Source organism: Globicephala melas, chromosome 2 (genome assembly GCF_963455315.2).
Source record: "Globicephala melas chromosome 2, mGloMel1.2, whole genome shotgun sequence".
Taxonomy (NCBI): domain Eukaryota; kingdom Metazoa; phylum Chordata; class Mammalia; order Artiodactyla; family Delphinidae; genus Globicephala; species Globicephala melas.
Window position 1 is genome coordinate 91,930,688 of NC_083315.2, and position 18,950 is coordinate 91,949,637.

At 45.9% G+C, this 18,950-nt stretch overlaps 1 protein-coding gene across 1 annotated transcript in view; it reads left to right on the forward strand.

The window, feature by feature from the left end:
• Positions 1–18,950, forward strand: part of EHD4 (EH domain containing 4) — an 89,558-nt gene that overhangs the window by 33,971 nt on the left and 36,637 nt on the right. The window contains exon 3 of the mRNA XM_030843017.3: positions 7,436–7,533. Coding sequence (XP_030698877.1) covers positions 7,436–7,533 — 98 coding nt within the window. The remainder of the gene's footprint in view (positions 1–7,435; positions 7,534–18,950) is intronic.

An 18,950-nucleotide genomic window follows, 5' to 3' on the forward strand; every position in this document is an offset into this window, starting at 1 on the left:
TTGTTACAATACTGCTTCTGTATTATGTTTTAGTTTTTTGGTCATGGAGGCTTGTAGGATCTTAACTCCCAGACCAGGGATTGAACCCACGCCCCCTGCATTGGAAGGCAAAGTCTTAACCACTGGACTGCCAGGGAAGTCCCTCAGGAAAGATTTTGAATGGCAAGGTTCTTTATCTCAGAATTTAAAACCTGCTGAAAATAACCCATGCTTTATATAATCGTGTTAATTGAATTCAGAATACATAGAAAAGTAATAGCAAATATTTATATGGCATTTACTGTGTGTCTAAACTTTACTTGTAAATTAGCTCTAAATTCTCACAAAAACCCTGTGACATAGGTGCTACTATTATCCCCAACGTAGAGAGGAGGAATTGATGCAGAGAGAGGTTCATTTAACTTCCACAGGGCCACTCGGCTGATAAATGGCAGTGCTGGGATTGGAACCCAGGCCATCTGGCTAGAGTCCTGCTAGTGACTGCTGTACTGAGCTGGACTGAGAATCACTGCCTCCTGCCCTCTATCTAACATTTAAGGCTGTCCTCAATCTAGCCCGCTAACAATGATGATGAAGATGATAATGATTATGTCCTAAATTATAGATTAATAATTTCACATACACCCTCTTTTCAGGGCTAATAAGACAGATGACACTAGGGCCATTTTACAGATGAGAAAACTGAGAGCAAAGAAGTAAAATGACTTGCCCAAGAAGATGCAGAGACAGGGCTAGAATTCAGGCTCCCTCTTCCCTTTTACCTATTGCCCTGCACCTCATGAAGCACCAGCAAAGAAGAGTTCCTATCCTTCTAGCCACCTGGTGGCCATGTATAGCCGAAACTCACATGTCAGGGATGTACCACCTGGAAACTGATAGCATATGTAAGAGTAAACAGCCTGCCTAAGTTGTATCTACACGGCAGTGCTGCCGTTTCACCCGGCACTGGCACAAGGAAGAGGGTCAGTTAGCGTGGGGTGCTCAAATGTGTGTGTGTAATTATAGCATCCCTGTGGGAACAGCAGCAGGCTTAGCTCTAAAGGCAGGCAAACTTCTTTCTACATAGCATACTTTCTGGGAATTAGGTCAAAGTACAATACTTAGTAGGGAGGAGAACTGGTTGTCTGCTGTGGAGAACTTCTACCCCCCACCATACTGAGCAACCACCTGTCCCCCCTACCCGTACGGGATAGGTCTCATTATTCTGGCCCTCCCGTTACAGGGTGTGGGCTTGGGCATCTACCCCGCACTGGGGAGTCTTTAAAAGAGTTTAGTACTTCGCAAGATGGTACCAGCCTCGAAGCATTAAACAAACCAGTGGAGCTTAAGCCTCCATCTCTAAGGCTGGTTTCTAAGAAGGCAACGGGAGGTTTACAGTGCACTTCTGAGGAACGAAGACAAATTCCCAAAAAGACAGCTTTGAATGATAGAAATTCCATACCTGAACAATAGAAAAAGAAAAGGAGTTGAGTCTGGAACAAAGAGTTCTATGGAAAATAATGCGACATTCTGAGACTCCACTGTGCTGCTCTACTTTCTAGAGGAATTCCACAGGCAAGCCTGTCTCGGAGTTGCTCTGTGGGAATGTGGTTATTGAGGTTCCAAAGTCTGTTGTCAGAAGGCAGTTCCACCTCACAGAGGGGAGGGACAACCCAGCAGCACACTGAGGGCACAAGCCCTGGGGGACAGCAGCGTGTTTTGGTCAGTTCAAGAAATGTCAGGAGTTGGCCTCTGACACTTCCCCCTGCAGCCTGCATTTGGATCGCATGTTAAATTTTTCCCTCAATCTACTTTTCTGAAAATGGTAATCTTCTTTTTTATTTAATCCAGATAGATACAGACATCATTTTCAGTTTAGGATCTACAATTTAGGATTAAATTGTAGACTTCCACAGAAGAAATTATTAATCTCATTTACTTCTCTGTTTCTCTTTGAAAAATTAATTGCTGGCCCTAGGGCTTGAAATTTTGAAACTTCCTTTTGAGCTGAAGGAATCTAAACAGGACTTCCAATGCTCCTGTCATTTTAGCCAGGCCTGATGGTGATGATGGTGTGATAAAAAACAAACCAATAAAAAAACCAACACAAAAAAACTCCACTGTCTTAAATTTGCATAATGATTTAGCAATAATAGAATATATATATGTATTTTTGGACTTATCGTTACCTCTGTGTTTGTAACTGAATGAGGCTTCATTCAATAGACTTTTTTTGGACTGTGAATATTACACAGTCACTTAGTACCATTGGGATTTTTTAAAGAACTGATTTAATACAAGTAAATAGCATCAGTCCACACACATGCTGGCTCCACCAGATAATTTAGCCGCAGAAATTAAAGAAAATAGGCTCTTGCCAAGAATCACTCTTGATTCACTAGCAAAACTAATTTTTTTTTTTTTTAAACATGAGAGATTAACTGTTTAGGGGTGGAGGGTGTTTTGTTTTGGGTTTTGTGGTGTGCTTATCCGTAATAAACTCCCTGAAGCCCTTCCCGTTAAACTTTAACCTCAGGATTTGTGGTGGCTCCTGGATCATCAAGCCATTGTTCTTTGTTGGCAGCTGCCTGCACAGCCCTGGTCCTGTCATCCCAGAAAACCAGCTTTTTCCCCTGTGGTGGTTGGGAGAGGGAGACTTGATTGAGAAAAGTCTGTGTTTAGGTCAAACTGCATGGAATTGCCAATATTCAACCATCTTTTTGCTTGTAAAAGTGGTAGTTCCATAAGACTCAGTCTAAGGGGTACCATGGGCTTTTCATAGTCTGGATGTGAAATTAAATTCCTCGTAGGCAGTAGGAGTTTAGATCAGGTCTTTGTGGTAGGACCATGTAATAATAATTGGTTATTACAGGTTAGTTGTCAAAGTCTTTTTGCATATTGGGTGCTATTCACTCTGCCAGTTTAGGAAGTCGTGTAATCTCTCTGATCTTACTCTTATCAGTAAAGTGAACTGGGGCAAAAACAGCCGCATACTCTCTTCTATTGTAAGCTTAGGTTTATTTGAACCTAAAGACAACCTGGGAGTCCTCAGGCTGGTAGAATTGCTCAGAGACTTGACCAAGGCCAAGAGGTGAGTGAGAAGGAAGACGGCCAAGAACCAGATCTTCTGCTTCCTGGTCACTGCTCCACCCTCCACCAATGGATTGAGAGCAGGTCACACAAAGGGGCCTCTTTGGTGGGGAATTCCAGGGCTATGGCATGTCACTCCTTTATTTTAGGATGTTGCCTTCTGTTGATAAAGATAAACAGCGGTGATTCAAATGCATGAAATGGCAGTAGCAGCCTAACAGTTAAGAGCCGGACTAGGGTCAGAACTGCCAGGTTCGCATCCCAGCTCCATCACCTACCAGCTATGTGACTTGGCAAGTTATGGCATGTGACCCTTCTGTGCCCTTGTTGGGGAGGAAGAGATTTTCCTCCACCCTTCTGGGTTCTTCTGGCTGGTCCAAGAGTTAAGTTGACATGAGACAGATTACCAGGAGAAAATCAAACAAAAATTTAATTACGTGTATACATGGGAGAGATCCAGGAAAACCGAGTAACTAACTCCCCCAGATGGCTGAAGCCCTCACCTTAAATACCATCTTCAGTTAAAGGCAAAAGAGGATGTTGGGGGTAGTGGTTTGGAACCTGTAAGAGGAAGAAGGCATTTGACATGGAGCTGGAAAATAATGTTTAATAAACAAATGTTCGCTGGGCCATGCAGAGACAATGGGACACAGAGAGGAGTGTTAACAAATGGACTTTGCGAGGTTCCCCCCATATACTCAGCTAGTTCATACTGTGTTTATCTCTGGTGACAGCTCCCTTCCTGGAACAGGTCCTCTGTCTACATTCCTTAGGCAGTGAGAGAGGAGGTCAAAGATTCTTCCTGAGTCTTTCTGGGCCTTAAAAATAATCAGCCTAAATTAATCCTCATGCCAAGGAGACACATTTTCGGGGTGGCCAGATTTGCTCCCCTCCACCCCAGTCTCATCCTTTGTAGAATGGAGGCACACAGCCCCACTGCTGCAGGTTGTGGCCATGATTGAGTGCGTTAATGGAAAGTGCTTAGGACAATGCCTGGCACCCAGTAAGTGGTCAGTGGATGCTTGTGTCATTTGATCATTGCTGCAACTACTGGGTATCACTGCACTGGAAATCACATCACTATTAAGCTACTGCCTGGCTCTTTTAAAATGTTGATCATTGAATTGGAATGTTAGTGTTTGGAGGTGATTTTAGGAACTGAAGTCCCCTTACCTCCTTGTCTTACTGTGCCGCAGGACTTCTAGCCACCAGCCTGAGACCTTATAGCCCAGACCATTCCTTTTCTCACCCCCTCTCTGCTACCCCTAAGCCTTCCTTGGTTGTGGGGTGACGGGGAATTCGGGTCCAATGTAGGGTTCGATCCCCTCCTCCTCTCCTTTTATCAAAAATAAAATATATCAAGCCAGCCCTGGGTGAGGGACATATTTCGTAAAGCTTACGTGAGGCTCCTGGGCTTAACTGGCACGTGTGCGTATTTCACGTGAAATGTAGAAGGCAAGGCACGGGTACACTTTGTGCTTGTTAGTCCCTCTGAAAGAAGTAGGAAATCCATCTTAGGACAGCAAATCTGTGCTTGGAAACATTGCAGCAGACATATCCCTGGGAGAGGCCTGCCCCAAGGCTGACTGTGTTATAGCCGATAAATAACCCGCTTTTCACCTTCCTTTCATGGAACATCAAAGGAAGATAAGATTGCTATAACAGCATTGCATTAGGGTTTTTTCTGATTATAGTACAACCATTTAAGAAAATGCATGTGTGGTTCTAACCCCTAAGAGTGTGGGCCATGCCCCCACACAGGGGTCTGAAAGCTGACTGTGCCCTGTGCTCCTTTGCCCACCTCCCCACCTCCCCCACACACGTGCTGGGCAGGCTGTGCAAAGTCCAGCTCTGCACACACAGCCCCTGTCACCCTCTCTCGGGGTGCCCCTGGAGAGCCCCCTCCTCCTCCCCCCTCCTCCCCTCCTCCTCCCCCTCCTTCTCCTCCTCCCCCTCCTCCTCCCCCTCCCCTCCCCCCCTCCCCTCCCCCTCTCCTCTCCTCCTCCCCCCCTCCCCTCCCCTCCTCCTCACCTTTCCCCTCCCCTCCCCCACTCCTCCTCCCTCCCCCCATCCTCCTTCCCCTCCCTCTTCTTTTCTCCCCCCTCCCCTTCCCCTCCCCCCTTTTGTCTGCAGTCATCCCTCCTGGCCCTGGGCCTGCTCCCTGTATGTTGCGTGGTGATGTCACCACATCAGACCGTCTTGTTTTGTGGCTTACACATTTTGTCTCTGCTGTCACGTCAGGAGGCATGGGAGTTGTTGAAACCTTGTCTCTTTGTATGGAGGGAGTGGATGGTTTCTAAATTTTGAATCCCTCTGTTAACTTCACATTAGAATCCAAGGGTTTTGTGTTTTGGAAAAATTGGTATCAAGTGTGAGCTTGTGGTTCCAGAAAAAGGTCTGCCTCTCACAGGAATACTTTATGTGAAAAAGTTTCACATATGTGCAGTTTTCTCAGCTTTGCCAGATGTCTTGAGCCATCTGATAAAAAGGATGGGACTATGATAAGAGACCTAATTACCACAAGAAATGCAGTCCACCACAGATGTGCTCAGAACTCTGTTCCTACCCCAATCTAGAGACTTGAATATGGCGTTTTTTGCTCTGTGAACTTACAGAGAATGTGTAGTGATCCCAGTGCACTTTATTCTCACAGATCTGCTGTCTGAGTGTTGGGCAGTGGGGTTTATAAAGGTGGAGGGGTAGGAGAAAATCAGAAATGAGGGGCTTCTCATAAATTAACTTGACCCCTTATTTTTAATGTTATGAGGTTTTTAACTTTACGGGTTGAGTTCTACTCACCTGACATCAGAAATACCAGGCTGCAGTCTCCAGCCAGCCACGCATTAGCAGCATGGCCTCACATGTCGTAACTGCTCTGTGCTTCAACTTTTCCAGCTGCAAAATGATCATAGTTATCATTCCTACATCTTCCTGGGATGACTTGAAAATGTGGGAAACAATATCTGAGAAACTTGTCCCAAGCACCTTCAGTGAAAGTTCATTTGCAATGTCAGTAATTGCATGTCTCTCTCAGGGCTGCCCACGCCTGCCCGGGGGCTGTGCTGTCCACATGTGCTGTGAGGGCCAGGCAGGCCTCCCTCTCCTGCATTCCCAGCATATTTACTTTCTGAGTAATCCCACCTTTTCCACTGAATGGAAGGACTGAGCTTTCCCCAAGGATTTTCAAGCCTTTTGCCCACACAGATACCAAAGTTAGCCATTTACAATATAGGAGAAGGAGAGACACTCTAGTTTCTGCCTTAAAACATACACAGTGCCTAACAGAGATCCCCCCAGGTTGCCTGGGGTGGAAGTAACAAAGCATTTTCCTCTGGTCCTCTAGAGTTACACCGTGTTAAAGCTAAAAGAACCTCGCCAACCCCTGGTCCAAGTGTCTCCATTGACACATGAGAAAACTGAGGCCCAGAATGGGGAAGCCCTTGCCCAGGGTCCCAGGCAAGTTACTGGCAAAGGATGAGCTGAACCTGAACCCAGGTCTGCTGACGCACAGGCCACAATTTTCCTGCCACTTCACTCTGCTTCCAAGGCCAACGCCAGGGCAGCCGACAGGAACCACAGCAGAGGGATGAGGATGAGAAGGAGGAGGTGGTATCGGGAAGGTGATGGACAAGGAAGGAGGCTGGGAGATGCTTGGCCAGGGCCCTGCCTACCCCTGCCCCTTTGTCCACTCTTAGGGCACCAAAGCACCTGGAGGATTTGGGGTGTTGCCCACAGGTGCTTGCCCCACCCTGAGCCTGGAGCCATAGCATGTCCCTGGGGCATCGGACAGTGAAAACAGGCCCTAGTATCTCCGCTGTCACATTAAGGAGTGAGCAGGGGCTGGACAGAGCTTGGGATACTCCAGCCCAGTGGGGCAGTGACCCTGAAGGAAGCATGGGATTCCCGGGGAGGAAAAGTCTGGGACGTTGGTCTAAGGAGCAGGATAGAGGAGGGGTGGGTGGGGCTGGTGGCCTTTGGAGTCACACCGACCTGGGTTTAAAGCTTAGCTCTGAGTGACCCTGAGCAAGTTACATAACCTCCCGGAGGTAAACAGTGTTGCCTTCCTCATGAGATTAATATGAGGAACAAATGAGATGATGTTTGTAAAATAACCTGTGTTCAATAAACGTTAGCTAAAATAAAATTAACAGTAAGGGATCTGGTGGTAGGGAGCATCCGGTGCCCGGCCACCCTCCAATAGCTGCCCTGTGAACCAGCATTGAGTCTCCAGTGGAGGCGCCATCGGTCTCCTCCAAGCCCCCGCTTTTCAGAAGATGTCAGTAGCCAGGAGAGGCCAAGGAGCTCTGAGGTTAGTGCACTCCGCAACGTGCACGTTCTGATCCCACCTTTGATCCCTTTCTTGCAGATTCATGTGCTCCCAGCTGCCCAACCAGGTCCTGAAAAGCATCAGCATCATCGACAGCCCCGGCATCCTGTCTGGGGAGAAGCAGCGCATCAGCCGAGGTCAGTGCCCACCCTGCCCTTCCGGGCCCCCCACCCTTCACCCGGGGCTGGCTGAGGCTTTCTCTGATGTTGGCAGAGGATTTCTGCCCCTGTTGTATTCTATCCATCCTCCAGGGCACCCCCAGCATCTGGACCCTGGGCAGCCCCGGGGTCCAGAGCTGAAGAGGTCCCAGGAAATAACCAGGAAGTCATGTGGTCAGAAGTTCTGCTCTTTCAGCTGAGAAACTTTCTGGAGCCTTAGCCATACCCTCTTAATTCCTTTAAACACTGTCGTGTATTACTAGTACCCACCTCACATAGATCTTCAGGCTTTAAGAGGGGACCACTTGCTGACCACTCACTGGGACACATGACAAAAAATAAAGAAGGCCAGCTAGTGACAGCAAAGGAGAGAGCCCTCCCAGCTGCTCTTCCTCCCTCCCCCAGTGCCGTGTATTCCACCCCAGTCACCTCTGCAGCAGCCTTCTACTGAGTGAGCCTTTATTGCTATCCGCTTGGTGCCAGACGCTGTACCGCGCACTGGGGATGCACAAAGAACAGGTGCAGTTTCTGCCCTGGAGGAGCTTGTGTTCTAACGAGGAAAACAGACATGAGTTTTGTTATCACAGAAATAAATAGAGAACAAGAGCTGGGATACTCACTCTGCGATGGGGACTGTCTATCAGAGTGTAAGGAGGATATCTGGCCTTGGCGTGTTGGGAAAGGCTCTCCAGAGGAAGAGACGTTGGAGCCGGAATCTGGAGGATGAATAGGAATTACCTAAGGGAAGCTCTGGGATGGGAAAGGAGAGACAATAAGGCGTTCAGAGGAGATTTGTGGAGAATAGAAAACGCTTGTGAAGAACAGTAACGTCTGGGCTTCTTCAGCCTTCACAGCACAAGGCTGAGGCAGTACTGTTTCCAGACCCGTGCACTGTGGTTAAATAGATGGGCCTGCAGTCTCCCCCACCTTCCCGGTAAAGGGGCTGTTGGAAGCAGACCAGAGGACTGTTTACTTACAGAGAGGAAATTCCTGACAGGGAGGGCACTAGGATGGATTCCTGTGGTCCCAGTGGCAGGTCAAGTTCCCTCGCCCTGGCCCTTGAAACAGAGGACGGTTCCTGGAGGCTTTGCTGGGAGGGAGAGGCTGGAGTGGATGCGTTGCTGTTGTCACTTCTCACTGGTAACTCTTTACAGCCCCTGAACAGGAGCAGTGGGGTTATGGCCATCCAGTGAACTGCCCCACTCCTGAAGCCAAAGAACGTTACACAGGCCCTAGGACACACCTGGGAGCTAGAAAGCAGAGGTCCCGTGACAGGGTTAAAGAAAGGGCTCCCCATGTCTATAAGCCCTCTCTTCTCATGCCGTCTGAGAAATGCTGATTTTGCAGCCTCCAACTACCGTGCTGTGCCTTCACCCATTCGTTCAGGGACTTAGTGGGCCATTAGGCCTCCCTGAGGCCTCCAAGAACATTGCACTTGTAGAAAAAGTCACAAATAACAGTTATAAATGGTTTTCTCCAGCTCCTTAGTGACTTTTGTTTTTGTTTTTGTTTTTGCGGTACGCGGGCCTCTCACTGTTGTGGCCCCTCCCGTTGTGGCGCACAGGCTCCAGACGCACAGGCTCAGCGGCCATGGCTCACGGGCCCAGCCGCTCCGCGGCACGTGGGATCTTCCCGGACCGGGGCACAAACCCGTGTCCCCTGCATCGGCAGGCGGACTCTCAACCACTGTGCCACCAGGGAAGCCCCTTAGTGACTTTTTCTTCTGCATATACAAACATACCTTTTTTAACAGAAATGAGATTGCCTTGCACATTTGCTACAACTTGATTTTTTGCCATAACAGCTATCATGGATCATTCTATGCCAGTATATTTAAATTACTTTATTCCTTTTGACAGCTGCTTAGGTTCTATCAAAGGGGCACAACGTCATTTATTTAACTGATTTGTGGATGTCGTGTGGTTAATAATTTTTCCCTCTTGCAGACAGCACTCCAGAGAGACATCTTTTGTGTATCTTTACACCTCAGTGCCAATAGATTTTTTTAAAAACCAATTTAGGACCATTAATTTGGCCCCATTAAACATTGCTCTGAAAATACAGTGTTTTATTTTAAAAGGAAAATAAAGCAAACCCACGTCCCACAGCTTTTTCAAGCTGCCTATGTTTCCACTGCTTCTTCTGCATGTCTGACGGAAGTATGCCAGAGATATATGTGGTCCTGGAAATTTTCTTTTTGCCTCTAAATTTTAGGACCTCTGGATTTTAGCTTCAGCCTTATCCATTCCTTTTCATTGGCAGGCCTTTGACCAATGCTAATCATCCATGTTCTTCAGGGTTTCTCCTGAGCTTAGTGATTCTAAGTGTCTTTCAACCTATAGCTCCTTCAGAGTAGTTAGCGTGGTGTAATGCTCTCAGGATGCTTTGAAGACAGTTCTTTTTAACACTTTATAATAACTGACTCATATCCTGACTTACTGTGGCATGTCCTTCTTCACATCCTATGCCCAGAAATAGCACATATGGTTCCAACCAGTCAGCTGGTCCCTGCCGCCCTGACAGACAGCAGCTGATGGGGAAGGACCCAGAGTGGCAAACAATGGCAGCACCGGGCACTGTGGCCAGGGTCCCCTGGCTTAGGTGCCGTACCGTGTTCGGGCACCGTGGCTGGTTGGAGTCACTTAGCTGACAGTTTCAACCCCAAAGAATATTAACCCCAAAGAATGTGTACTGTTTTAAAGCTGCTTCAGCTTAAACTATTGCAGACAGCGCTGCATTCTCACACATGCTCCCGTCTGCTTCCATCCCTCCAGCTCCTAAATCACAGCACCACCTCCGCCAGTCATCTGTGTCAACACTGGATGAGGCATGGGGACAAAGTGTGACCCCACAGAACATTTGAAACATCCGCCACTGACCTTATTGGTGGGGCTTTGCCTCCCTGACGGGTGTTTCATCTGTGAAAGAGGAAGGGGGCAGCTGCTGCCCCTCCGCTTGTCCCTTAGTGCAGTTGATGGATCAGCAGGCAGAGTCTCATCCAGCAGGTCCCTCTTACACATGTAGCGTCTCCTTGCAGTGTGTATTCACAATAGCAGTATGAGAACAGCCACCAGGTACTGAGCCCTTGCTGTGTGTCTACAGTGTGCTCTTCATTTAGGACTTGCTAAGTTAAACCTGCACATAGTCCTGCACAGACAGGAGCCCAGACCTGACTAGGGAACCTCTCGCCCTCGCTCCTCTGGGAAAGGGGAGCCTAACAGCGATGGTAAGAATTCTTTCCCCAGCTGCTGGGCAGATGGGCAACCAGGCTTGACATCCGGGGATTGGACAGAGTAAAAGCTGTTAACGAGGTGCTGCTTTTGGAGAACAAGCTGAGGGGATGTGTCCTTCAGGCAGTGGCTGCAGGCTGACGCTGCTGTGTGGACCTAGTCCACCCTCTAGCCTGCAGGGTTGTGCAGCCCTGGCTGAGCACACGCTGGGCAGACAGTGCAGCTACAGGAGGAGGTGATGAGCATGGGGTGACTGCAGAGCACCCCCAAGAAGACCTGCTGACTGCATCACACTCAAGAGTTCTCCCCATCTGCATGGGATGAGGCAGATGGCAGGTGGGGCAGTGGAGCGTCGTGCTACTTTGCTGGTGGTCGAACAGGGAAGGAGGGACCTAAGCTGGGGAGCTGGCCTCATCATCACTGGCAGCCCTTGGGCACCCCCAGGGAACTGCCCAGGTACCCCGAGCTCTGGGAACCAGATGGCCTAGTGAGGGTATATCTCCAGGAAGGAGTCCTGAACCCAGGTTCAGTCGCGTGCCTCCCCTTACCTGTGGCTCCCTTCTTCCTTGTTCATTCTTCTCTCTCGTGACGTCATAAGCCTGCTTCCTTTTTACTCTGTGCTGAGTAGAGGGGGCAAGTGTGATTACACGGAGGACGTTGCTCTTCTCTTGGCCAAAGTCATAGGTGACCAGAAGAAACAGTTGACATTTCTACATGATGATTCGTATTTTGGGGTGTTCAGTTTGAGGCAAAATATGGCAAACCCACTCTTATGTTAGAAGTGACCTTTACCAGTTAGAATGTGTCTTAGCACAGCCTTCTCATCAGCAGGTCCTTAACATGGACCCTAGAAGTCAGGTCCCTGCTCTGTGCTCCAGAGTGAAACAAGAATGCATAGTCAGCATTGGAGGGGAGTAAATGTTGTCTAAATCTCCTCTTTGGGAGTTCTATAAATAAAACCCCCTAGAGTAATTGATTTTGAAGCAATTTTTAGTATACTACTCCATATGGAAACCCATTACCCTTCTGACGTTCCTTGGTTTAATTATAGTTAACAGAAAATCTTTAGGAACAGAAGGGTGAGCTTAGATACTAACTTGTAGTTTTCTTGCCTGACATAGAGAATTCCCATCAAGCAGGAATTAAAATATTCTGATATATTTTTAATAGTAACTTTATTCTACTGAAGTAAGAGCTACCTAAAATTCCTACAAGCTTTTCTTGATTCTTTTCTTGTAGCCAATAAAGAAATGTTTGAGTTCTTAAGATTTTCTAAGTTATTTTCTTGAAGTGGGTGGGTGAAATCTGACCAGGTTCAGTCTTGAGAACGTCCTTTGCCCTGATGATGGCGTCCAGATTTTTGATTCTATGTGATAAGAAAAGAGCACATTTATCCACACATCCTTATTTTCATTCCCAATCTCTTATTATTCCGGCTCCTGAACTGTTTGCTTCCTAAAATACTGTTAGTGTCGTGCTGAACCTAAACATCATCTAGGATTTATTTCTGGACTTGGCATGAACACAGGTGTGTTCCCAACTGCGTGGTACAAACCTCTGGGTTCTGGCTGCAATTATAACGTCCCTGTCTGACAAGGAGAAGACTGTGAAAAATTCTAATGTGGCAGCTGGTGTACTTGTCCATCTACTTAGCACATAAGCATTTGGAAGGTGCTATTTTAGCAGCAAGTAATTATTCCTGTGGTTTCCTGAGAGCATGAGGTTTTGTGTAGCCTTCAACAGACTTGACTTTGATAACAAAAATAGTACAGTTTTTCCCTTTTAAAAATTTAAATAACTCTAGAAGAAAAAAACTCTTGATCTGAATTTTCCAACAGATCTACCAGCAGGTCGGACCTAGGACCTAGGACCAGCAGCTTGTCAAATGAAAGTCTAAGAGCACCTTCTTCTGATGTTTAAGCCCTTCTCTCTATAAGCCTTTCTCATTATAAATCAGTGAATAGAACTGAGAAGACAGTGAAAAATAGAAGGGCAGAAAATGTCCTGCTAGTAAAAGCAATCAATGATGATAATGAATGAAACAGAAGAGATCTAACTGTGCTTCAAATAACGTAACAGGCCATAACATTAGCTTCAAAATCATTGATTAATGTCTTAACATTTACATATAGACATCCTTATGTCCTCCTGATTTTGGTAGCATTAAGGAAAGCACTCAAGAATAAAAAAGGCATCTGAATACTGACAGGTACACGTGAGCAGGTCATTTCAAGGATATGCCAACACAGTGGAGGTGCCCAAACATAACATCACAAAAGAATTGACAGAACAGGAAACAGGGAATGGAAATCCAACTGGTAATCATTAAAGATGCTAAAAAAAATAGCGATGACGAAAACTGTAATCAGGGAAGTCCAAACACACCTACCTGACACGTTTCTTGAGCTTGAAAGACAAAAGACCGGATTTTGAAGGCTGTGCAAGACAGGAGAGAGATCATTGAGAAAGGTCCAGATAAGAGTGACTTCCCCTCTTGTGCTCTGGGAACAGGGAGGACTAGAGCGGAAAACACACATACACGGAGGAATGAGTCTTTTTCACTAGAAGAGTGAGAAGGCTTCGAGCGAGATATTAGCCAGGTCCAACAGCAGCAGAGGCTCTTCTGAGAAGCACCTGGAGAGCTGAGAGCTGGAGGCTGAAGAGACCGGCGGCTCCCAGGGCCAGGCGGTTATGGTAGGTGCTTCCTGTACTTCAGGTGGACCACACAGCCCAAGGCTGGACTTCACAGAGAGTTTCTGAGGGGGGCCTGCCATGCCTGCCGAGTACCCCAGGAGAAGTTCAGGCCTTCCTTGGGTAGTATTATAAATAAGAGTAGAAATAATCATTAAATAAAGGGGGAGTCGAGGCAGCACTATCCCCTCCTTCATTCTGTTCACCACCACCCAATACAGACACGGCTCAGGACCATCTCAGCATCTCAGACTGCGGTCACCTGAGCTCACTGGACATGTGACCCTCATTACAGGTGCTACTCCTGTCCCTGCCTTCCCATCCTGTGGTTGGTACAGGGTGGTATTTTGTTTTTTGTTTTTTTTTTTCAGTTTTATTGAGATAGAATTGACATATGGCACTGTATAAGCTTAAGGGGTACTGCATAAGGATTTGACTTACATACATCATGAAATGGTTACACAATAGGTTTAATGAACATCCATCATCGTACACAGATACAACATTAAAGAAATAGAAAAAATTCTTTTCCTTGTGATGAGAACTCAACTTTCATTTATAACATACAGCAGTGTTAATTATCTCTGTCATGTCGTACATTATATCACTAGTAGTTATTTATCTTATAACTGGAATTTTTTACCTTTTGACTATCTTCATCTAATTCTCCCTCCTCCCACCCTGGTACAGGGTTTCTTAATTTATTGTTTTGTTTCTGGGGTTTTGGGTTTACGACTGTTCAGGCTCTCTTAGCTCCTGTCCCTGTCCACTGCAGCTCCTCCCAGCTTTAAGGCATCCCCAGGCTTCATCAGCATGCCCTTCTACCATCGCCCTTGGATCCAGAAGTTGAGCAGACAGGACCCAAGGTGGAGCCTTGAGGTACTCCAATAGAGACTGCCCTCCACGTTGACAGCAGTTCATTAATGAACAAGTTCAGTCGAGATGCAATGAGCTTCTGTGTGCCAGGTACTAAGCTAGGAATTGGGAGCATAAAGATGACAAGGTACCGCCCCTGCCTTGGAGTTGCTACAGCCTAGTGTGGTCATCCAGCCAGTCACTGATGCACCAGATTGTTCTGAAAGAAAGCTGTCACCTACATAGAGAATTATTATCCATTCAGCAAACACTAGGCAAAAAAGATGGACACGGTCACTGCCCTTATGGAATTTACATTCTGATGGGAGAGTCAGACAAGAAAAGCAGGTAAACAAATGAATAAAATCATTGTAAATAGTGATGAGTGCCAGGAAGGAAATAGATAAGGCATTGAGCTCAATGAGAAGGGGTGTGGTGGGAGGACCACAGTCTCGGAAGGTGGCGGAGGCCTGTGGCTGAAAGTTCAGAAGGCGGTGGCCTTGCAGAGGTAGGCAGGTCAAGGTTTTGCAGGTTTTGACTGACCATGTTGTCTATTCAGATATTTTCCACCTGATATATAAAGACTATATAAAAGAATAGACTTTCAAGTATCAGATATTCACCCATGGATTTCAATTCCTGCATATTCATGTTTTTTTCTGAGGCCTTTTTTTAGAACCTACACTATTCAGTCTGTAAACCCAGAGTCAAACATGTTGCTTTCCTAGGTCCAGTCAAGGGACTGAAGTCCCTGTGGGCTGTCCTATGTCATATAGCGAGAAACAAGCGGGCAGGAGAATTGGACTTCCTGGGTTCCAGTTTAGCTCAGCCATCTACCAGCCATGCAGCCTTGGGAAAGTTGTGAATCTCTGTGGGAAATGAGGGTAATAAGAGTACCTACCACATAATGCTGTTGTAACTGAGTTAATACCTAGAAAGCAGAAAATAATACCCAGCCTAGCACATAGTAAGTGCTCAGTAAATGTTAGCTGTTATTATTACTCTCACCATCTCAATGTGGTGGTGGTGGTACAGGCCAGAGTTTTCAAAGGCTGAATTTAATATTGGTTGGTACTGGTTTCTTGCCTCTTAAAGTCTTCTGTCTCAGAGTAGGGGAAATTTTTGTCAAGTTATTTGAAATGTGGAATTTGTTGGTCAGGGACTGAATATGCTGTGTTTGGCTAAAGCGTTTTTACCTTTTTTCCCTGTACCTCGGTCATTTTATTGATAGTTAGCTTTTAACTTTTGAAATCACATGTCTCTCTCGAAGTGGAAAAGGGACAACACTAATTGATCATCTGGTTTAAAAAATATTTGGTGGAAAAAGAATTTTAAAATAATGGACAGATATTGTGTGTGTGATCTTTTTGGCACTCCTTTATTTTAGAAGTGATGGTATAAAAAGCAGTGGGTAATAGTAGGGGCGTGCTAGAGACTATTCATTCAACACACGTTTATATTGATTGCCTGCTGGGTGCCAAGCACAGTCCTGGATTCAAAAGGAATGAGGCACAGCCCCTGGCCCTGGTGCACACCCTTGGCTGGGGTGGATGGACCTGCAAACAAGCCACTCTGACCCTGTGCATTACAGGAGTTCTGAACAAGAAGTGGAATATGGGAAGTAGGCTGTCGGCAAAGCTGCTAAGGGAAGGGACTCTTCTTCCCCTTTTTTAAAAAATCTGCATTTTCTCTCTCTCTGAACAATTCAGTGGGTTTTTTTGTTTGTTTGTTTTTGTATATTTACAGAGTTGTGCAACCATCACCATAATGAATTTTAGAAAATTTTCATCACCCCAGAAAGAAACATTGTCCTCATTAGCAATCGCTACCCATTCTCCTCCCCCCAGACCCTGGCAACCACTAATCTACCTTCTGTCTCTGGATTTACCTACTCTGGACATTTCATATAAATGGAATCATACAGCATGTGGCCCTTGTGTCTGGCTCCTTTCACTTAGCATAATGTTTTCAAGGTTCATCTGAGTCAAACAGTGCTTCATTCCTTTTTATGGTTGAATAAAAATTCCATTGTACAGCTGTACCACGTTTTATTCATTCGTAAGTTGGTGAACATTCGGGTTGTTTGCACGTTTTTGGCTATTTTGAATAATGCTGCTCTGATCATTCATGTATGGGTTTTTGTGAAAATGTGCATTCTTGGGGCTTCTCTGGCGGTCCAGTGGTTAAGACTCTGCATTTCTACTGCAGGGGCCATGGGTGGGTTCGATCCCTGGTCGGGGAACTAAGATCCCACATGGCGCAGGGCACAGGCAAAAACAAAAGAGAGTGAGAAAACGTATGTTCTTGATTCTCTTGGGTATAAATCTAGGAGCAGAATTGCTGAATCATATGGTAACTCAGTATTTAATGTTTTGAGAAACTGCCAGACTGTTTTCCAAAGTGACTGCATCATTTTATATTTTCATATACCAGTAGTGTACGAGGCTTCCAGTTTCTCCACATTCTCATCAACACTGTCATTTTGCTTAGAGCCATCTTCATAGGTATGAAGGGGTATTTCACTGTGGTTTCAATTTGCATTTCTCTAATGGTCAGTGATGTTGAGCATCTTTTCATGTGCATTGTGGCCACTTCTATATTTTCTTTGAAGAAATGTATGTATAGAGGCTTTGCCCGTTTTTAATTGGATTATTTGTCTTTTAATTGTTGAGTTTTAACATTCTTTATTTTTTTAATTTATTTATTTTCATTTTTGGCTACGTTGGGTCTTTGTTGCTGTGTGCGGGCTTTCTCTAGTTGTGGCGAGCAGGGGCTACTCTTCGTTGCGGTGTGTGGGCTTCTCATTGCGGTGGCTTCTCTTTTTGCGGAGCACGGGCTCTAGGCATGTGGGCTTCAGTAGTTGTGGCATGCGGGCTCAGTAGTCGTGGCTCACGGGCTCTAGAGCACAGGCTCAGTTATAGCACACGGGCTTAGTTGCTCCACGGCATGTGGGATCTTCCCGGACCAGGGCTCGAACCCGTGTCCCCTGCGTTGGCAGGCGGATTCTTAACCGCTGCGCCACCCGGGAAGCCTGAGTTTTAACATTCTTTATACGTCGTATGTACTAGTCAAATATATGACTTGCAAATATTTTGTCTCATTTTCTGGGTTGTCTTTTCACTTTCTTTATGGTCTAACCTGAAGCATTAAAAGTTCTTAATTTTAATGAAGTCTGATTTATCTGTTTAAATTTTTGCCACTTGTGCTTTTGTCCTAACCCAAGCTCATGAAAATTCACTCCTATATTTTTCTAAGAGGTTTATAGTTTTAGCACTTACATTTAGGTCGTTAATCCATTTTAAGTTAATTTTTGTATATGGTGTGACTTTAGGGCCCAACTTCATTCTTTCACATGTGTGTATCTAGTTGTCCCGGCACCATTTGTTGAAAAGACAGTACTTTCCCCACTGAATTGTCTTGGCACCCTTATTGAAAATCAGTTGGCTATAAATGTGGAGGTTTATTTCTGGACTCTCAATTCTATTTCATTGATCTGTATGTCTGACCTTATGATGCAGCTCTCCTTGATCAGAGACTCCAGGTAAATGCGTGAGTTCATCAACCCGCAAGGTCAGGGCCGTACAGGATGAGGTGAGGATAAAGTGAGTTGATGTGACATCTTGTCACGGTACCTGTCTGGTGCACAGTCAAGGGAAAGATAACCTGGCTCCCCTAACTATTGTTATTCTCCTCGAGACAATGGAAGGAGGCTGCAAGAACGGGAAGATGTGTGAGCTCAGAACCCTTTGGAGGAATGTGAGTCATGCCTGTGGCTGGAGTGTGTGTATGTGGCGGGTGGATGCACACGTCAGGAGACTGGGTTTATCCTGGAGGCTGCGTGGAATACCTGAGGAGTATGAGGTAGAGGATGACATGGTAGAGAATTCTGTAGGAATTCTGAGGAGTAGAACTTACTTATGTCCACAGGCTTGGATCATGAAGCCATTTTTATATTTAGAGCTTGAGCTCAATGACTTGTCTCTGAGCTTTGTTTGAATTTGGCAACAACAGAAAAGGGTGCATCCCCAGTGCCTGGGGCTGAGTGCTGATGAATGTGTTGGCAGACCCTGTTTTCTGGCCAGAGCTCAGGCCAGTCTGAGGTTGGGTTGTGAGGTCCTGGACATCACTCGCTTCTTGGGCCTCCAACAGGAAATCCTGCTTTCTTTTTGTTTCGGGGAAGTTTGCTGACAAACACATTCAGACTCCTTTTCCGCCAGTGCCACAGGAAATTCCACACCACGAGTGTGACTCCTTCTGCCCCTACTGTGAGTGCGTCACGACCATGACTCAGAATGGCATTTGCCAAGCCCTGGAAGATATCTTTAGTTTTTGTTAATACCTTAAATTCATACTCGATCGTGAGAAATGACTGCTTCTACCCAAACTTTAAACCAACCTAGACTTTTAAATAAAAAACGATTTTTTTTTTTTTAGTTGGAGAAAGAGTACTTCTCTTACTTCCCATAGAGAGCAGCTCATGATCATAAAACATTTAATAGACATTGGGATACAGAGATTAATTAGAGAAAAGGTTTGCTCCTTACTCTTTTGAGTGCTAATAATATAGCTGACACTTGCACGGTGCATTGTTAAGTGTTTTCCATATATTATTAACTCATA